The sequence below is a fragment of the Motacilla alba genome, chromosome 27 (genome assembly GCF_015832195.1).
Source record: "Motacilla alba alba isolate MOTALB_02 chromosome 27, Motacilla_alba_V1.0_pri, whole genome shotgun sequence".
In the NCBI taxonomy this organism is placed as follows: domain Eukaryota; kingdom Metazoa; phylum Chordata; class Aves; order Passeriformes; family Motacillidae; genus Motacilla; species Motacilla alba.
In genome coordinates this window covers 4911436-4928694 of record NC_052042.1, presented here as the reverse complement: position 1 = coordinate 4928694, position 17259 = coordinate 4911436, and the positions used below count along the sequence as shown (strand labels likewise).

Sequence of the window (17259 nt, the reverse complement as noted above, 5' to 3'; positions counted from 1 at the left end):
GCGCCGCAGGGACAGGGACGCTGAAGATTGACTTTGTGGGGGAGCTGAACGACAAGATGAAAGGCTTTTACCGGAGTAAGTACAGCACGGCCAGCGGGGACACGCGCTACGCCGCCGTCACCCAGTTCGAGGTGAGCCTCTGCTGCCGCGCTCATTCTCGTGGATCTGTATTTGTTATTTGAATCTTTTTAATTGTTAATTTTCATTAATTTTATTTTAAATTTTTATTTCATTTTTTACGTTCATTTTTAGTTGAATTTTATTTTTATTTTTATTTATTTTTAAATTTTAATTATAGTTTATTTTAATTTTAATTTTAATTTAATTTTTATTTTAAATTTGTGTTTTATTTTAAATTAGTTTAAATTAATTTATATTTTCCTTTTTCTTTTAATTTTCTTTTAATTTTCTTTTAATTTTAATTTTAATTTTTATTTATTTTTTATTTAAATTTTTGTTTTATTTTAAATTAGTTTAAATTAATTTATATTTTCATTTAATTTTTATTTTTATTTCATTTTCATTTTCATTTCTAACCAGGATTTATGCAACAGGCAAAGACACATTTCTCACCTTCATCCATTGCCTCTGGATGAATATCAAAATTCACATTATTTTTGACTCCTTGTCCCTCCTCGCATGAGCTCAGGGCTGGGCTGGTGCTCCCCGGGGCTCCCCCAGCACCAGCAGAGCGTTTTTGGGGTTCTTTTGGACAAATCTGGGGGGGTTTGTGCACCCCCGGGTGCCCTCAGTGCTTCCCCCCTGCCGTGCCTCTGCTGAACTGGGACGGGTTTTTATTTAAAATCAGGAGTGAGAGAAAAGAGAAAGCTGCTGCAGAGGTCAGGAGTGCAGACCCAGGCACGATTGTCCCTGTTTTGCTGGGAATAAATGGAATTTCTGTGGTTTCTCTGTTCCATTCTCCTCCTGCAGGCCACTGACGCTCGCAGAGCTTTCCCTTGCTGGGATGAGCCTGCAATTAAAGCAACGTTTGATATTTCTCTGGTGGTTCCCAAGGACAGAGTAGCTTTGTCAAATATGGTAAGTTTTAAAATATTGTAATTAAATATGCTGTTAATAATTAAAGTTTTGCCTTGATGACAGCTGGGAACAAAATCTGCAATAAACGGGGAGAGAAACACGAAATTTGATGTCAGGACAAACCTGGTGGTTTTAAAAAAATAAAATTAAAATTAATTTTATGTGCTGCTTGACGAAGAGAGACTGGGAAAAAATCCTTTGTGAGTTTTCCTCTCTGGGTTTTGTCCCGAGCTGGGATAAAATGTGGAAGCAGAATAAACACAAATGAACAAAATGAGCATTTTTCATTTGCTGCCTGCACGTGGTTTGAGGTGACCAAGCCTCTCTCTGCTAATTAGACCCGACCTTCCTTGTCCTAAAGCAAAGAGCTGCTCGAATCCAAGTGTCCCACAGCTTCTGGAGTTTCTTGCATTGTAAAAAACAGTATTTGGGTAAAAAACTCATGTTTTGGAGCCCCAAAGCTGCGCTGGCCTGGGTTTGGGGTTGCGAGACTTTCTCAGTTCTTCAGACTGAGCCTCAAACTTCCCCTGGAGTGCTGAGATTTGAAGCGAAAGCTCACACGTGTGAGGCAGCATAAAGAAACCCCAGTTAGAAATTCCATTTTGGGCTTTTCCCTCTCATTTTCACGCCTCTCATTCTGGAGCTCCGTGTCTTAAAAAACCCAACCCTCGGGTAAAAAAAAATTCACCTTTTGGAGCCCCGAAGCCCAATGGCGCGCGTGCCAAACCGCGGGTTCCCTCCCCAAACCCTGTCTGCCCAGAACGTGGTGGAGCGGCGGCCGTACCCCGACGACGAGAGCCTGGTGGAGGTGAAGTTCGCGCGCTCGCCGGTGATGTCCACGTACCTGGTGGCCTTCGTGGTGGGCGAGTACGACTTCGTGGAGGCGCGGTCGCAGGACGGCGTCCTGGTGCGCGTCTACACGCCCGTGGGCAAGGCCGAGCAGGGCAAGTTCGCCCTGGAGGTAAATCTGGGGGGCTTTGGGAGCCAGTCAGACTCTGAGTTTTGGGGTGTTTCTCTGGATTTTGGGGTTTTTTTGGTGGTTTTTTGGGGTTCTTGGTGGGTTATAGACATCTGCAGAGTCCTGGTGCGCGTCTACACGCCCGTGGGCAAGGCCGAGCAGGGCAAGTTCGCCCTGGAGGTAAATCTGAGACAGGTTTGGGGGGCTTGGGAGCCAGTCAGTCTCTGAGTTTTGGGATTTTTTGGGGTTTTTTGGGGTTCTTGGTGGGTTATAGACATCTGCAGAGTCCTGGTGCGCGTCTACACGCCCGTGGGCAAGGCCGAGCAGGGCAAGTTCGCCCTGGAGGTAAATCTGGGGGGCTTTGGGAGCCAGTCAGACTCTGAGTTTTGGGGTGTTTCTCTGGTTTTTGGGGGTTTTTTGGTGGTTTTTTGGGGTTTTTTGGGGTTCTTGGTGGGTTATAGACATCTGCAGAGTCCTGGTGTGCATCTACACGCCCGTGGGCAAGGCCGAGCAGGGCAAGTTCGCCCTGGAGGTAAATCTGAGACAGGTTTGGGGGGCTTGGGAGCCAGTCAGTCTCTGAGTTTTGGGGTTTTTTGGGGTTCTTGGTGGGTTATAGACATCTGCAGAGTCCTGGTGCGCGTCTACACACCCGTGGGCAAGGCTGAGCAGGGCAAGTTTGCCCTGGAGGTAAACCTGGGGGAATTTGGGATCCAGTCAGTCTCTGAGTTTTGGGGTGTTTCTGGGGTTTTTGGGGGTTTTGATTTTTTTTGTGGGTTTTTTGTGGTTTTTTGTGGGTTTTTGGTGGGTTATAGACGTACAGAGACTCCTGGTGCGCGTCTATGTGCCCATGGGCAAGGCTGAGCAGGGCAAGCTCGCCCTGGAGGTAAATCTGAGACAGGTTTGGGGTCTGGGCACTCACATAAATCTGAGTTTTGGGGGCTTTTTGTGTTTTTTTGGGGTTTTTGGTGGGGTGTAGATGCACACGGTGTCCTGGTGCGCATCTGTGTGCCCATGGGCAAGGCTGAGCAGGGCAATGGTTTTTTTGGATGGATTTTGTTGTTGTATTCCTGTTTTTTTTGTTTTTTTGATGGATTTTGTTGTTTTATTCCTGTTTTTTTGGGTTTTTTTTCCAAGCAGGGCCAGTTCACCCTGGAGGTAAATCTGAGTCAGGCTTGGGGGGGTTGGGGTGTGGTCATTCACTGAAATCTGGGAGTCTGGGGTTTTTTCCTAGTTTCAGTCATAAATTCTAAGTTTCATTTGTAATTTCCTAATTTCAACCTCAGTTTCTTAGTTCCAATCCCAATTCCTCAGTTTCAGTCCCACTTTCCCCCGTGTTGCCCCGTTCCAGGTTAACAGAACGTTTCTCCTCTCCTTTCTTACAGGTTGCTGCTAAAACTCTGCCTTTTTATAAGGACTACTTCAATGTTCCTTACCCTCTTCCTAAAATTGATCTCATAGCTATTGCAGACTTTGCTGCTGGTAAAGTAACTCACTTCATTGCTGAAATTGTATTTTATTAGCATTCTTTTAATATAAAAACTCTCAGGAAGAGGTGTGGATCAATATCAATAAACCTTTGTATTTATTTTATAAAGGTGCCATGGAGAACTGGGGCCTTGTTACTTATAGGTATGGTGTTAAAATCCTGTCTTTCCCCCTCTCTGTTCATTAATTCTTGGAGTTAATTGGATTCGTTTGAGCAGCTCTAATTGCTGGGTGTCATCCCAAATCAGACAGAGCCAATCTTTCCATTTGTAGTTTGGTTTGGATCATTTTGGTGCTGTTGTTGCAGCTCAGGAAGGCAAAAATCAGCCACTGGCTGAGGGTTTTAAATTGGAAAAACCTTCTTGGCCCCTTTTTTCCCCCTTAAAATCTCCTGACACAGCTGGGAGAGTTTCTGTTACCTCGTAGGTAAATTTGGCAGCCACAGAGTGAAGGTGTGGAGGTGGGAAAATCAAAAGTATTAACTCGCCTTCCTTTGCAGTTTGATTTTTTTCCTTCTTCTGATCAAGCTTTTGCACTTTGGCTTGATATTAATTTGTTTTCTGTGCTGGTGGTCAGGAGGATTTCCCCGAATTTTGAACAACTTGTAAACTTTGGACTTTAAATCCTGAAATAATTTGGGATTTCTTCTGCTCAGCTTTGAATTTGGCCTTATAAAAACCAAAACAAACTCGAGCCCAGGTTTTATTTTTTTCCCCTGTCCATTGCAATTCTGATGAAATCTGGTATTTTATTCCTTGTGGGGAAAAAAATATAAATCTATTTCTCCAGGATGAGGAGAATTTTTGGGCTGGAGCTGTGAATTTTTGCCCCTTTGTGCTGAGTTTGCTCTGCCCCATTCGGGGCGCTGCAGCACCGTCCCTGGGGAGGATTTCCCTGGAATTGCAGCATTCCAGAGGCCCCTGAGCGGGGCTGGGAGGTGCCACAGAGCACAAATTGCTGTTGGCACCTCTTGGGAGAGGCAGAATTCCTGTGGGAACGCTGAGGGGGGCAGGATCTGCCCCACCCTGGAGCACAGAGGGAGCTGAGCTTCCAAAAATTACCCAGGGGAGCATTTTGATAAATAAAATCAAAATTTTCCTCCTTCTCCTTGGGTTTATTTTTTTCCTTCCACTTCTTGCATGCCATGAAATAATTCCTGCTCCAAAGCACTCCAGCAGCTGTGGAACTCACCCACCCCGAGAATTCCATGGCTACACTGAGAGAGATTTTGGGTTGGTTTTTGGGGGTTTTTTCCTCTCTTAGGTAATGTCACCTCCTTTGGGTTGTGGTTTTTTCTCGCCCTGGGGCTGTCCCCACCCTGCTGAGTTCTGGTTTTCTCTCCACCACAGGGAGACTGCTTTGCTCATCGACCCCAAGAATTCCTGCTCCTCGTCCCGCCAGTGGGTGGCTCTGGTGGTGGGACACGAACTGGCTCACCAGTGGTTTGGGAACCTCGTCACCATGGTACCTCAGCCCTCCAAAATCCCAGCTTTCATTTCAGTCTGCCTCCTGTCCTGCCCAAAATCTGGGCCTGCGTGCCCCTAAGCAGCAGCACATTGTGCTAACATGATTAATTTCATATTTCAATGGTGCTATATGGTAGCTGACCCTTCAAAATGTCATTTTTGATTTAAATCAGCTTCCTATCCTGCCCAAAATGTGTGTTGGGATGCTGCTAAACAGCAACCTGCTGTGATAACATAATTCATTTAATATTTAAATGGTAGTTTGTGGTACCTAAACCCTCCAAAATCCCATTTTTGATTTAAAGCTGCTTCCTATCCTGCCCAAAATGTGTGTTTGGGTGCCCCTAAACAGCAGCACGCTGTCAAAATAACCACTCTAGCATTCCCTGTGGGTTTTGTCCTCCATCCCTGTGTTTTGTGTCCTGCAGGAGTGGTGGACCCACCTGTGGCTGAACGAGGGCTTTGCCTCGTGGATCGAGTACCTGTGCGTGGATCACTGCTTCCCCGAGTACGACATCTGGACCCAGTTCGTGTCTGCTGACTACACACGGGCCCAGGAGCTCGATGCCTTAGACAACAGCCACCCCATCGAGGTCAGTCCTGCTTCTCCAGCCTTTTTTTTCCCCTTTTCCCTGGAATCACAAAGGGAATTCTGTCGTTCTGTGGTGGCCGCCGAGCGAAGCGGAATCCGGAGCTGCGGCCGCGCTCGGTGGGTTCTGCTCTCCCTGTGCCCCAAAAGGCTCCCGTGGAACTCCTGGGAATTCTAAATCCTAGAGATCCAGTGCCAGGGGATTGCAGTGCCAGGGGATTCCAGTTCCTAGGGATTCTAGGGTTCTAAGAAATCTTTGGTGATACAGATTTTGGGAAATGACCTTGTCCAGCAGCTCACTTTAGTGATTGAGTGTGCCCTGAGTGTGCCTTGTCCACTATCCCTGGATTAAACAATTTTAACAATCTTAATCTTAATTTAACAAAAGCTTTGCTGCTTTTGGGAAGCCAAAGATTGAAGGAAGATCCCCACATTTATCTGATCCAGCACCAAAACATAACTGAAACCATGTTTAACTTCCAAACCAGCCCTGACCCAGCCATATCTGGGGGATTTTCCTTGTCTGGGGGCAGAGATTCCCCTCAAACAATCCAGCAGTGGGAGAGGAGAGAAAGAATCCCTCAGATTTTCACATCTAAAACTGATTTTCCCTCACATTTTCATCGCTAAAACTGACATTTTCACCTCTAAAAATTGATTTTCCCTCAGATTTTTTACCTCTAAAACTGACATTTTCCCTCAGATTTCACCTCCAAAAATGATTTTACTTCAGATTTTCAACTCTAAAACGCTGCCACAAGCAAAATGCAATTTTTTGACAGCCCAAATCCTTCTCACTGGGGATGTGGTGCTTCCCACAGGTCAGCGTGGGCCATCCCTCCGAGGTGGATGAAATATTTGATGCCATTTCCTACAGCAAGGGAGCCTCTGTGATCCGGATGCTGCACGACTACATTGGGGATGAGGTAAAGGGATGAGAAATGGAGATTTTCAGGGCGTTTTTAACAGCTAAAATTACTGGGGTTTATAAAAAAAAAGAATTTGTTCTGTGTTTTGAAAATTTCTCCACTTCAAGCTCTGTTTGAAGTAATCTGGAAGAAATAATAATGGGAAATACAGAAGGAATTAGTGATTTTGAAGATTCCTTGCCTGATTCCTGGGGTAAATGCAGAGTAGGAGGAGGATGGGAAATCCCTGTGACATCTCCACTTGTGTGTTCCCAGGATTTCCGGAAAGGAATGAACCTGTACCTGACCAAGTTCCAGCAGAGGAATGCTGCCACAGGTAACTGGGTCACTGGGATGGGCACAAAAGTTATTTTTGGACTCAAAACTGCTGGTTTTGCACCTGAAATAATTGAAATTCCAGGAAATTCCTGGCTTGTTCCCCGTTTCATGCCCTGCACAGGCAGGATTCAGCCTGCCTGGGGATTTTCTGCCCCTGGAGTGTGTGGCTGAGGTGATCTCCAGTATTTGTAAGATATTTTTCAGTTACCACTGAAAAACACGTCACAAATATTCTTTGGTTTGCCAAGAGAGCCTTCTGCAGTATTGATCCTGTGATTAAACAGGTCAAAGTCAGATATTTTTGCTTTTAAACCTTCTATTTTTGTGGATCAGGCACAAATGTGCAAGTGGGGACATCAAAGCTCAATCAGCCAAATCCAGTCTGTGGCGTTTGCTCAGCGATTTTTGACAAAATGCATAAAAAACCTACAGGGAAACGTTGTTCTCTTTTAATATTTAATGTTAATTTTTGTATCACCACGTGTATTGATTGGGGTTTTTAGCAGTAAAGAAGCTGCTATTCCCTTCTCTCCTTCCTGAGGAGGTTTAAACAATTCCCTTTTTTTTTTTTTGCCTGTCACCTGTTAAAGTTCAACAAAACTCAAAAGTGGAAAAGGTGAAGTAAGAACCCCACTTTCCTGTGCTGTCCCTAATAAAACCTGATTCAAATCCTTTTCTCCTGCAGAGGATCTCTGGGAAAGCCTGGAAAAAGCCAGTGGCAAACCCATTGCTGCTGTGATGAACACGTGGACCAAACAAATGGGATTTCCACTCATTTACGTCGAGGCTGAACAGGTGAAAATGGAATTGTGCCTAGATTTTGGGTCAAATGGAACAATATTCTCTGATTTTGAGTATTCCCTTGGATCAGGGATGGTAACAATGGAATTGTGGCTTAATTTTGGATTAAATGGAACAATATTCCCTGATTTGGAGCATTCCCTTGGATCAGGGGTTATAAAAATGGAATTGTGCCTAAATTTTGGGTCAAATGGAACAATATTCTCTGGTTTTGAGCATTCCCTTGGATCAGGGGTAATAAAAGTGGAATTGTGCCTAGATTTTGGGTCAAATGGATCAATATTCTCTGGTTTTGAGCATTCTCTTAGATCAGGGGCTATAAAAATGGAGTTGTGCCTAGATTTTGGGTCAAATGGAACAATATTCTCTGATTTTGAGCATTCCCTTGGATCAGGGGCTATACAAATGGAGTTGTGCCTAGATTTTGGGTCAAATGGGTCAATATTCCCTGGTTTTGAGCATTCCCTTGGATCAGGGGCTATAAAAGTGGAGTTGTGCCTAGATTTTGGGTCAAATGGGTCAATATTCCCTGGTTTTGAGCGCTCCCTGGGCTCCGGGCAGGCTCCGTGTGGGCACAGCTCTGCTCCTGACGGGCGGGAGGTGCCAGATCCCTGCGGATTCATCCCAAAACTCCCTGGATCCCTGGAGTTTGCTGACTTTGGGGAATGTTAGTGGGGGAGGGAATAATTCCACTCCTGTTGTGCTTATTCCACGAGTTGTGGGACGAGGGAGGATCAGGGCCGGGAGCTGCAGCCAGGCCGTGGCCGCTCCAGCAGGGATTTGTCTTTTTCTGAGGGGAAAAACCCAAATCATTCCATGAAACAGGGTAGGAATTGAAATTAAACGTGCTAATCATCCCCTTTTCTCATTTTCTTGCCTTTTTTTCTTTCTTAAATTTTTTTTTCCCCTCAGCAAGAAGATGACAGAGTGTTGAAATTGGTCCAGAAGAAATTCTGTGCCAGTGGACCATATACTGGTAAGAGGAGCAGGAATGGGTGGGCACAAAACCACAAAACATCCCAATTTTGAAGGGATATTGTTGGTTTTCTGTTGTTTTTCATCCGAAAGCAGCAATTTTGGGAGCTGAAGCAGCCCCAGGCCTGTGCTCTGCCTGGATCCAGGTGGGAAAATCTGAGGAAATCCAAGTTTGGGCCTTTCCCGCCTGTGGTTTCCATATCCTGGCATGGAGAGCAGCATTCCTCATCTCAAAATTCTTCCAGAAATATCAATTTTAGGGCCTGGGCCCTCTGAGGGGCTGGGGAGCAGCTGGTTTGTGGTGGTGCTGAAATAAATGAAATAAAACCACTTCAGGTGGGCACAACCACTGATTCCACTCACCTTCCGTGCCTATCTAAATGAAATGTTTGGCTTGAAAGTTGATTCAAAGATTTTAGGGCTTTTTTGCTCTATAACTGTCATTTTCCTTCAGATTTTTAACTCTGAAACTCATGTTTTCCCTCAGATTTTCTACCTCTAAGATGGACATTTCCCCTCAGATTTTCACCTCTAAAACCGACATTTTACTTCTGATTAAAACTGACGTTTTCCCTCCGATTTTTACCTCTAAAAACCGACGTTTCGGATTTGGGCTTTTTTTTTTCCCGATTCCATTTTCGCTGCTGGAGCTGGGCTGCTCTGAGCTGTTTCCCAGCGATTCAGCCGCTTTCCCCTGGTTTTCCCTCTGCCCAGGGGAGGATTTCCCCATGTGGATGGTGCCCATCAGCATCTGCACGAGCGAGGACCCCAGCTGTGCCAAACTGCAGGTTTTGATGGACAAGCCCGAGCTCACCGTGGTCTTGAAGGACACCAAGCCGGAGCACTGGGTCAAGGTGAGGCCTCAACTTCCCTTTCCCTCCTCCCTCTTTTACTTCCCTTTCCCCTTGGAATTCTGGTTTTCCTCTGCAAAACCTTCTTTTCTGCCCCGTGCTGCTGTGGAGTTTTGGTTCCCGTTCCTCCCCTTTCTTTCCTGTCAACTGGAGTTTTTTGGGAATTCAAGCCTGGAAAAAAAAGTGAAATTAAAAGCAGGATTGGAGTTGAGATGTGGTGGTTTTTTAGTCATTGTGATCATTATTATTGTTACTATGGTTATTGCATTATTGTCTCATTACCATTGCAATTATTATAATTATTTACAATCATGATATACTTTATAATTATAAATTATACTTATTACAATCATTATATACTTTATGCCATGTATTACATATAGTCTCTTACTATAATATATTTATATTTAAATTCTTAACTGTATATATATTGTAGGTCTGTACATTTTATTATTTTAATGGATATAATGATATACAATATATTTCTATTTTTCAATTATATTTTGTATATGTATATAATATATATTAATACATAATTAATTATTGTTATTCCATATATAGTTTTCCTTCATATGCTTTTCATATATAAAACACATATATAGAGATGTATATTTTAGATAAATATGAAGATTTATTTGAGATAAATATGCATAGATATAAAGGCCTATTTTAAATATGTAACAATATAAAGATATATATTTTTGATGAATATAAATAGATACAAAGATATTTTAGATAAATGCCTATAAATATAAAGTTTAGATAGATGAGTATAAATACAAATACGTATTTTAGGTACATATTAATAGTTACAAAGACATATTTTAGATACATATATGCAACTATATATTAATATAAATCACATTTTCTGTAACGACATATAACAATAAATGGCATTAATGTAAATATACCTCCATAAACCAAACTGTTCAAATGCACACGACCCCGGAGCATATCCCAGAGCAGCACGAGCTGTGGGATGGCTGCTGAGGCCCTGCTGTGTTTGTGCTGCAGCTGAACCTGGGCACCGTGGGCTTCTACCGCACGCAGTACAGCCCGGCCATGCTGGAGAGCCTGATCCCGGCCATCAGGGACCTGTCCCTGCCCCCCGTGGACAGGCTGGGGCTGCAGAACGACCTCTTCTCCCTGGTGAGCCCCCGGGAACGGGGGACAGCCTCTGGGAACGGGGGAGAGCCTCTGGGAACGGGGGAGAGCCTCTGGGAACGGGGGAAAATCATCTGGGAACGGGGGAAAATCATCTGGGAACGGGGGAGAGCCTCTGGGAACGGGGGAAAATCATCTGGGAACGGGGGAAAATCATCTGGGAACGGGGGACAGCCTCTGGGAACGGGGGAGAGCCTCTGGGAACGGGGGAGAGCCTCTGGGAACGGGGGAAAATCATCTGGGAACGGGGGACAGCCTCTGGGAACGGGGGACAGCCTCTGGGAACGGGGGAAAATCATCTGGGAACGGGGGAAAATCATCTGGGAACGGGGGAGAGCCTCTGGGAACGGGGGAAAATCATCTGGGAATGGGGGAAAATCATCTGGGAACGGGGGAAAATCATCTGGGAACGGGGGAGAGCCTCTGGGAACGGGGGACAGCCTCTGGGAACGGGGGAAAATCATCTGGGAACGGGGGACAGCCTCTGGCAACGGGGGAGAGCCTCTGGGAACGGGGAAAAATCATCTGGGAACGGGGGGAAAATCATCTGGGAACGGGGGAAAATCATCTGGGAACAGGGGACAGCCTCTGGGAATGGGGGAAAATCATCTGGGAACGGGGGACAGCCTCTGGGAACGGGGGAGAGCCTCTGGGAACGGGGGAAAATCATCTGGGAACGGGGGAAAATCATCTGGGAACAGGGGACAGCCTCTGGGAACGGGGGAAAATCATCTGGGAACGGGGGACAGCCTCTGGGAACGGGGGAGAGCCTCTGGGAACGGGGGAAAATCATCTGGGAACAGGGGGAGAGCCTCTGGGAACGGGGGAAAATCATCTGGGAATGGGGGAAAATCATCTGGGAACGGGGGAGAGCCTCTGGCAACGGGGGAGAGCCTCTGGGATTGGGGCAATCCCATTAAAAATGGGATTAATCCCTGTATTTTCCTAATAATCAATAAAATAAATGATGAGCTATTAAAAATGGGGATTAATCTCTTCTTTTCCTTTTTCTTCCTCCCCCCCAGGCCCGAGCTGGAATCATCAGCACCGTGGAGGTGCTGAAAGTGATGGAAGCTTTTGTGAACGAGCCCAACTACACCGTGTGGAGCGACCTGAGCTGCAACCTGGGCATCCTGGGCACGCTCCTGTCCCACACAGACTTCTACGAGGACATCCAGGTGTTCGTCAGAGACGTCTTCTCCCCCATCGGGGAGAGGCTGGGCTGGGACCCCAAACCTGGAGAGGGTAGGAGAGTTCTGCTGGGGCTGGCAGCCTGCTGGGGTGGCTGGGAATCAGCAGGGGCTGGGGAGCTGCTGGGAGATCCAGCTGGGGGTGGAAAAAATCATCAGGGGTTTGGGGAACTGCTGGGAAATCCAGCTGGGGGTGGGTGAGAATCATCAGGGTCTGGGGAACTGCTGGGAGATCCAGCTTGGGGTGGATAAAATCATCAGGGTCTGGGGAACTGCTGGGAGATCCAGCTTGGGGTGGATAAAATCATCAGGGTCTGGGGAACTGCTGGGAAATGCAGCTTGGGGTTGAGAAAAAACCTTAACGGGTTTGGGGGAACTGCTGGGAAATCCAGCTGGGGGTGGGTAAGAATCATAAGGGGTTTGGGGGGAACTGCTGAGAAATCCAGCCTGGGGTGGGTGTAAATCAGGTTTGTCTCCCAAATAGTCCCATATTTCTGTTCTTTCTTACTCCTAGACCCTCCTGAGGGGTTTGGTTTTGGGCAAATTGGGAAACGCTCCTAAATAATCCCATTTATCCATTTTTCCTCACTCCTAGACCCTGCTGAGGGGGCTGACCTTAGGAAAACTGGGAAAAGCTCCCAGATAATCCCATTTTTCTGTTCTTCCTCTCTCCTAGGCCACCTGGACGCCCTGCTGAGGGGGCTGGTTTTGGGCAAGCTGGGAAAAGCCGGGCACAAGGCGACGCTGGAAGAGGCCCGGCGCCGCTTCAAGGAGCACGTGGAAGGGAAGCACATCCTGTCTGCTGACCTGAGGAGTCCTGTAGGTCCTGGGGGGCTTTGGGGTCCCCTCAATCTGTCCCCTCCCCTTGGCAGGTGTATTCCAAAGGGTGGCAATGAGAGGGAAGCAGCGTGGGAGATGGGATCCTGCTTTTTGTCGTCCTGGTGGTTTTTCCGCTCTTGGAATTGCCAAAATTCTCCTGAAATGGAGGAAAACATCCAGGAGTTGAAGCATCTCCCCGAAGCAGAGTGAAAGCCCAGGAGGGAGCAGGGCTGGCGCTTCCAGATGTGGGGATTGCAGCCCAGTTCCAGACAAATTGCTGCATTTATTCCCAGAAGTGCCATGGTTTTATTTCCTGCTTTTCTCCCAGGTCTACGTGACCGTGCTGAAGCACGGGGACAGCTCCACCCTGGACACCATGCTGAAGGTGGGTGCTGGCTCCCCAGAACCCCACATTTCCCCCCAGAAATCCCTCTGGGCTGGGCTGGGCTGTGAAATTCCCTTGGGAATTCTCCCTGTGCTGCCCTGCACAAACCGGTGAAAATCACTTCATTCCGTGGGTTAACGGCGCCACCGGCCAGGCCAATTTGTCCCTGATGAGGTTTGCTGAGTAATTAGCAGCTCTGGCAGCCACAGAGGGCTCGTTAGGCGTGGAATGAATGAGAGCTAACCTGGGACGTGCTTGCCCTGCAGCTGCACAAGCAGGCCGACATGCAGGAGGAGAAGAACCGGATCGAGCGCGTCCTCGGGGCCATCTCCCAGCCCGAGCTGATCCAGAAAGTTCTCACCTTTGCACTTTCGGTGAGTTCCCTTCCCTGGGGAGCACCCCGGGCTGCCCTGCAGGGATTCTCCTCCTGGTCAAGCTGGGGGCTCTGCCTTCAGAGTTCTGGGGAAACTCCAAATGTGGCTGAGCTGGGTCCAAATTGGGAGAAATTTGACTGAAATGGGTCCAAATTGAGAAGAATTTGGTGAGCTGGGTCCAAATTAACAAAAATTTGGCTGACTTGGGTCCAAATTTAGAAAAATTTGGCTGAATTGGATCCAAATTCAGAAAAATCTGAGAGTTGGTTCAGAGTAACTCAAATCTGAGAGCCTTGGTTCCAAATTAACCAGAATTCGAGTGAGCTGGTTTCAAATTGGGAAAAATCTGAGAGAGTTGGTTCCAGATCAACAAAAATTTGAGGGAATTTCTTCTAGATGAACAAAAATCTGAGAGACTTGGTTCCAAATTAACAGAAAGTCTGAGTAAGATGGTTCCAAATTAAAAAACCTCTGGATGAGCTGGTTCCAAATGAAGCAAATTGTGATTTCTCTGGTTGGAGGCAGCTGCTGTGGGGATTTTCTGTGCTCAGAGCAGTTTTTCCTGGGGCTGTGGAAATTAATCCCAATTTTCCTGGCGCTGCTCTGCTTCCAGCACCAATTCCCAGGAAGCCTGAGTGCAGTTTGACCTCTCAATTTACCACAGAGCCAAAATAATCTCTCCAAGTCTTTCCTTCTTTAGTTAAAATAAGATTTTCTGGTGGGTGTAACCTGAGGGTAACTCAGGGATTTGCTTCTCCTTCAATATTTGAGTTGTACATTAAATTTTGGGGTAAAAAATCGCCTTGATTGGCAGACTGGCTGTAGAAATACCTAAAACCTCAACGGAAGGTGCTGGAATCGTTGGGGAAATGTGGAATACTGATAAGATTTCCCTCCCAGGAAGAGGTACGTCCCCAGGACACGGTGTCAGTGATTGGAGGAGTGGCTGGAGGCAGCAAGCAGGGCAGGAAAGCTGCTTGGAAATTCGTAAGGGACAATTGGGAGGAGCTCTATAATCGATACCAAGGTGGATTCCTAATATCCAGATTAATAAAGGTACGTGGGGCCTGAGGAAAAGGCCTGGAAGTGGGGAATTTCACCTTTAATGGAATAACTCATTCATTCATAAGTTAATCTTGGGTTTTTTCCCCCCTTCAGCTCACAGTGGATGGATTTGCAAATGATAAAATGGCTGCAGAAGTGAAGGTAAGAAGCTTTAATTAAAGAATTTACTAATTAGTCACTGATGAACTTGGGGTGCTCTGGCTGGAAGAGTCAAACCCTGGCGGGTTTTGTTGTTGTGTGCCCAAACTGCCCCTCTTTAGGCTGGATGAAATGTGACTGAAATGCCTGGAAGCAGCATTTTGGAGGTGATCTGGAGTTTCCACCGATTTATTCTTGATTTCAGCTTTGACAGAATCCAGCAGGGCTTGGCAGCAGCTTTGAAACGTTCAGAGCCATCCCAACCCCACCACTGCTAGAGCTCTCACAGTGGGTGGGATTTCCTTATTTATTCTTTCCCCACGTTTTCCCAAGAACATCCTGGAAGAAGAAACTGTAGAACAGGGCTGTTAATTGGTTAATTAGCACGTTCCTGCTAGGAAAGCACTCGGGAGGAATTGTTATGCCAAAGATCAGCTGAGCCCTGAGCTGGCTCTGTCCTTTTTATCATTTAATGACTTTTCTTAGCAAAGATTTCATAGCAGAAGTGACTTTACAGAGAAATTCTGCATTAGAATTTGGTTGTTTTTTTTTTTTTTTTTTTTTTTTTTTTGTTTTTTTTTTTGCAAAACACTGAGGGGGAAAACTGCCCCTAATTAACTCCTAGCTCATTTCCAAGAGAATTCCTGACCTTTGAGAGGGGAATTTCCCACGTCTGAGCCTCAGTGTCACCTTGCAGGGTGCGAGGTGATCTGCCAAATCCTGGGAAAAGCTGCTTGGAGGGCGGCAGGGACAGCTCCAGGCCCTGCAAAATGCAGAGTCACAGCAGCCCCGGGGAGCTCCTCCAGGGGAAACGGGAGAGTGCCCGGCCAAAACGGGGCTGGGGGCTCTGCCCTGGGGCTGGGGGCTCTGCCCTGGGGCTGGGGTCCCTGTGCAGCCCCTGGGGGTCTCTGTGCAGCCCCTGGGGGTCCCTGTGCAGCCCCTGGGGTCCCTGTCCAGCCCCTGGGGCTCTGTCCAGGGGTCGCTGCCTGGCGGAACGGGAAGCTGGGGAATGCCCTGGAAGGGTTTCAGAGCGGTTTCCCCTCGGGGCAGTTTCGGCTGATCTGGAGCTGTTGGGGTGTGCGGCTCGGGGCCGGGGTGGGGTTTTGGGGTGTCTGAGCAGGGCCTGGGGTTCAGCTGATGATCCCTGCGAGCCCCAGAGCTGCAGGGTGTGAGGGCAGCGCCCTCAGGGCCAGGCTGGGACTGCGGGATCATCGTCCTGGGCAGGGCAGAGCTGGACGGGGCACCCCTTCCTTTGGAATGTTCCCCCGTCCCCGCAGGTGTTCCCATATCCCCGCAGGTGTTTCCCCGTCCCCGCAGGTGTTCCCCCCGTCCCCGCAGGTGTTTCCCCGTCCCCGCAGGTGTTCCCATATCCCCGCAGGTGTTCCCATATCCCCGCAGGTGTTTCCCCGTCCCCGCAGGTGTTTCCCCATCCCCGCAGGTGTTCCCATATCCCCGCAGGTGTTTCCCCGTCCCCGCAGGTGTTCCCATATCCCCGCAGGTGTTTCCCCGTCCCCGCAGGTGTTCCCCCATCCCCGCAGGTGCCGGGGCCGTGCTGCCCGTGCCTGTGCCCGAGTTTTGGGGCTGCCACCAGGGGCTGATTTTCCATCTCCCCCGCCCCGCTCGCCCCGGGCCGCGCTCTCGGCATCGCTCCCGCCCCCCGGCGCTGTCCCCCCGCCACCCGCGGCTGTCGCTGTCCCCCGCAGGCGTTCTTCGAGAGCCACCCGGCGCCGTCGGCCGAGCGCACGGTGCAGCAGTGCTGCGAGAACATCCTGCTGAACGCGGCGTGGCTGCGGCGCGACGCCGACAGCATCCAGCACTTCCTGCAGCAGCGCCGCGCCCCGCCCGCCCCGGTGTGAGCCCCCCGCCCGCCGCGGCCCCCGCAGCCCCGGGCACCGGGAGGAGCCCCCGCCGCCGCCCCACGTGCCGACAATTTGGGAGTTTTGGTTTTGGTTTGTTTCCCCTTCTTTTTGTTTTTTTTTTTTTTTCCTTGGTTTTTTTTTTTTCCTGTTTTTTTTCCTTTTTTTTTTTTTTTTTGTTTTTTGTTTTGTTTATTTCCTCTTCCTCCTTCTCCTCCTCCTCCTCAAGCCCGTGGGGATTGGACCGTGAATGTAGAGTTTAATCGGTTCCTGCTCACACACTCCAAGAATTTGGGAAAATTCTGTTCAGAAAACAGCAGCAACAACAACAACAAAACCTATCAGCGATTCTGCAGAAAGAGAGAGAGAGAGAAAAAACACAAAAACACAAAAAAAAAAAAAGAGAGAGAAAAATCTGTAAATATGATAGTAATAAAATAGAGCATAACAAAACTGTGAAACTTCCTCCAGCCTTGTCAGTGGTTACAATATTTAACTCCCTGTCCCCTTTCCTGACACACTCATTGGCAGTGCTCTGGTTTTTCACCCTCCCTCCCCAGAAGGAGCAGCCCAGGGGGTTCAGGTCAGGGCAGAGGGCGAGGCAGGAGCGGGGCCTCAGCCCCGCCTGGAGCAGCTGGCAGGGCCGGGCCGGTGCTGGGCAGAACCTGTGCCAGGCTCTGGGGAGATGCCCCTGAACCCCTCCCCACCACGATCGCAGGGTTCCCCTTCCTTTTGTGTTACCTCTCAGCAAAAAAACCCACAAAAAAACCCCAAAGCCCCCAATCCCCTGTTCTGTTTGTCCTGGGCTTCCCCAACCCCCTGTTCTGTTTGTCCCCCAGTCCTGTTCTGTTCATCCTG

General features: G+C 48.0%; 1 protein-coding gene across 1 annotated transcript in view; it reads left to right on the top strand.

Moving 5' to 3' along the window:
• Window positions 1-16500, top strand: part of NPEPPS (aminopeptidase puromycin sensitive) — a 29750-nt gene extending 13250 nt beyond the window's left edge. The window contains exons 4-23 of the mRNA XM_038163391.1: window positions 10-131; window positions 931-1038; window positions 1799-1999; window positions 3379-3475; window positions 3592-3625; window positions 4831-4945; window positions 5376-5540; window positions 6358-6462; window positions 6721-6781; window positions 7469-7578; window positions 8497-8560; window positions 9274-9413; window positions 10425-10559; window positions 11600-11819; window positions 12441-12583; window positions 12912-12968; window positions 13235-13342; window positions 14243-14398; window positions 14501-14548; window positions 16249-16500. Of these exons, the coding sequence (XP_038019319.1) occupies window positions 10-131; window positions 931-1038; window positions 1799-1999; window positions 3379-3475; window positions 3592-3625; window positions 4831-4945; window positions 5376-5540; window positions 6358-6462; window positions 6721-6781; window positions 7469-7578; window positions 8497-8560; window positions 9274-9413; window positions 10425-10559; window positions 11600-11819; window positions 12441-12583; window positions 12912-12968; window positions 13235-13342; window positions 14243-14398; window positions 14501-14548; window positions 16249-16401 (2342 nt within the window). The 3' untranslated portion in view covers window positions 16402-16500. The remainder of the gene's footprint in view (window positions 1-9; window positions 132-930; window positions 1039-1798; window positions 2000-3378; window positions 3476-3591; window positions 3626-4830; window positions 4946-5375; window positions 5541-6357; window positions 6463-6720; window positions 6782-7468; window positions 7579-8496; window positions 8561-9273; window positions 9414-10424; window positions 10560-11599; window positions 11820-12440; window positions 12584-12911; window positions 12969-13234; window positions 13343-14242; window positions 14399-14500; window positions 14549-16248) is intronic.
• Window positions 16501-17259: the final 759 nt, after the last annotated feature.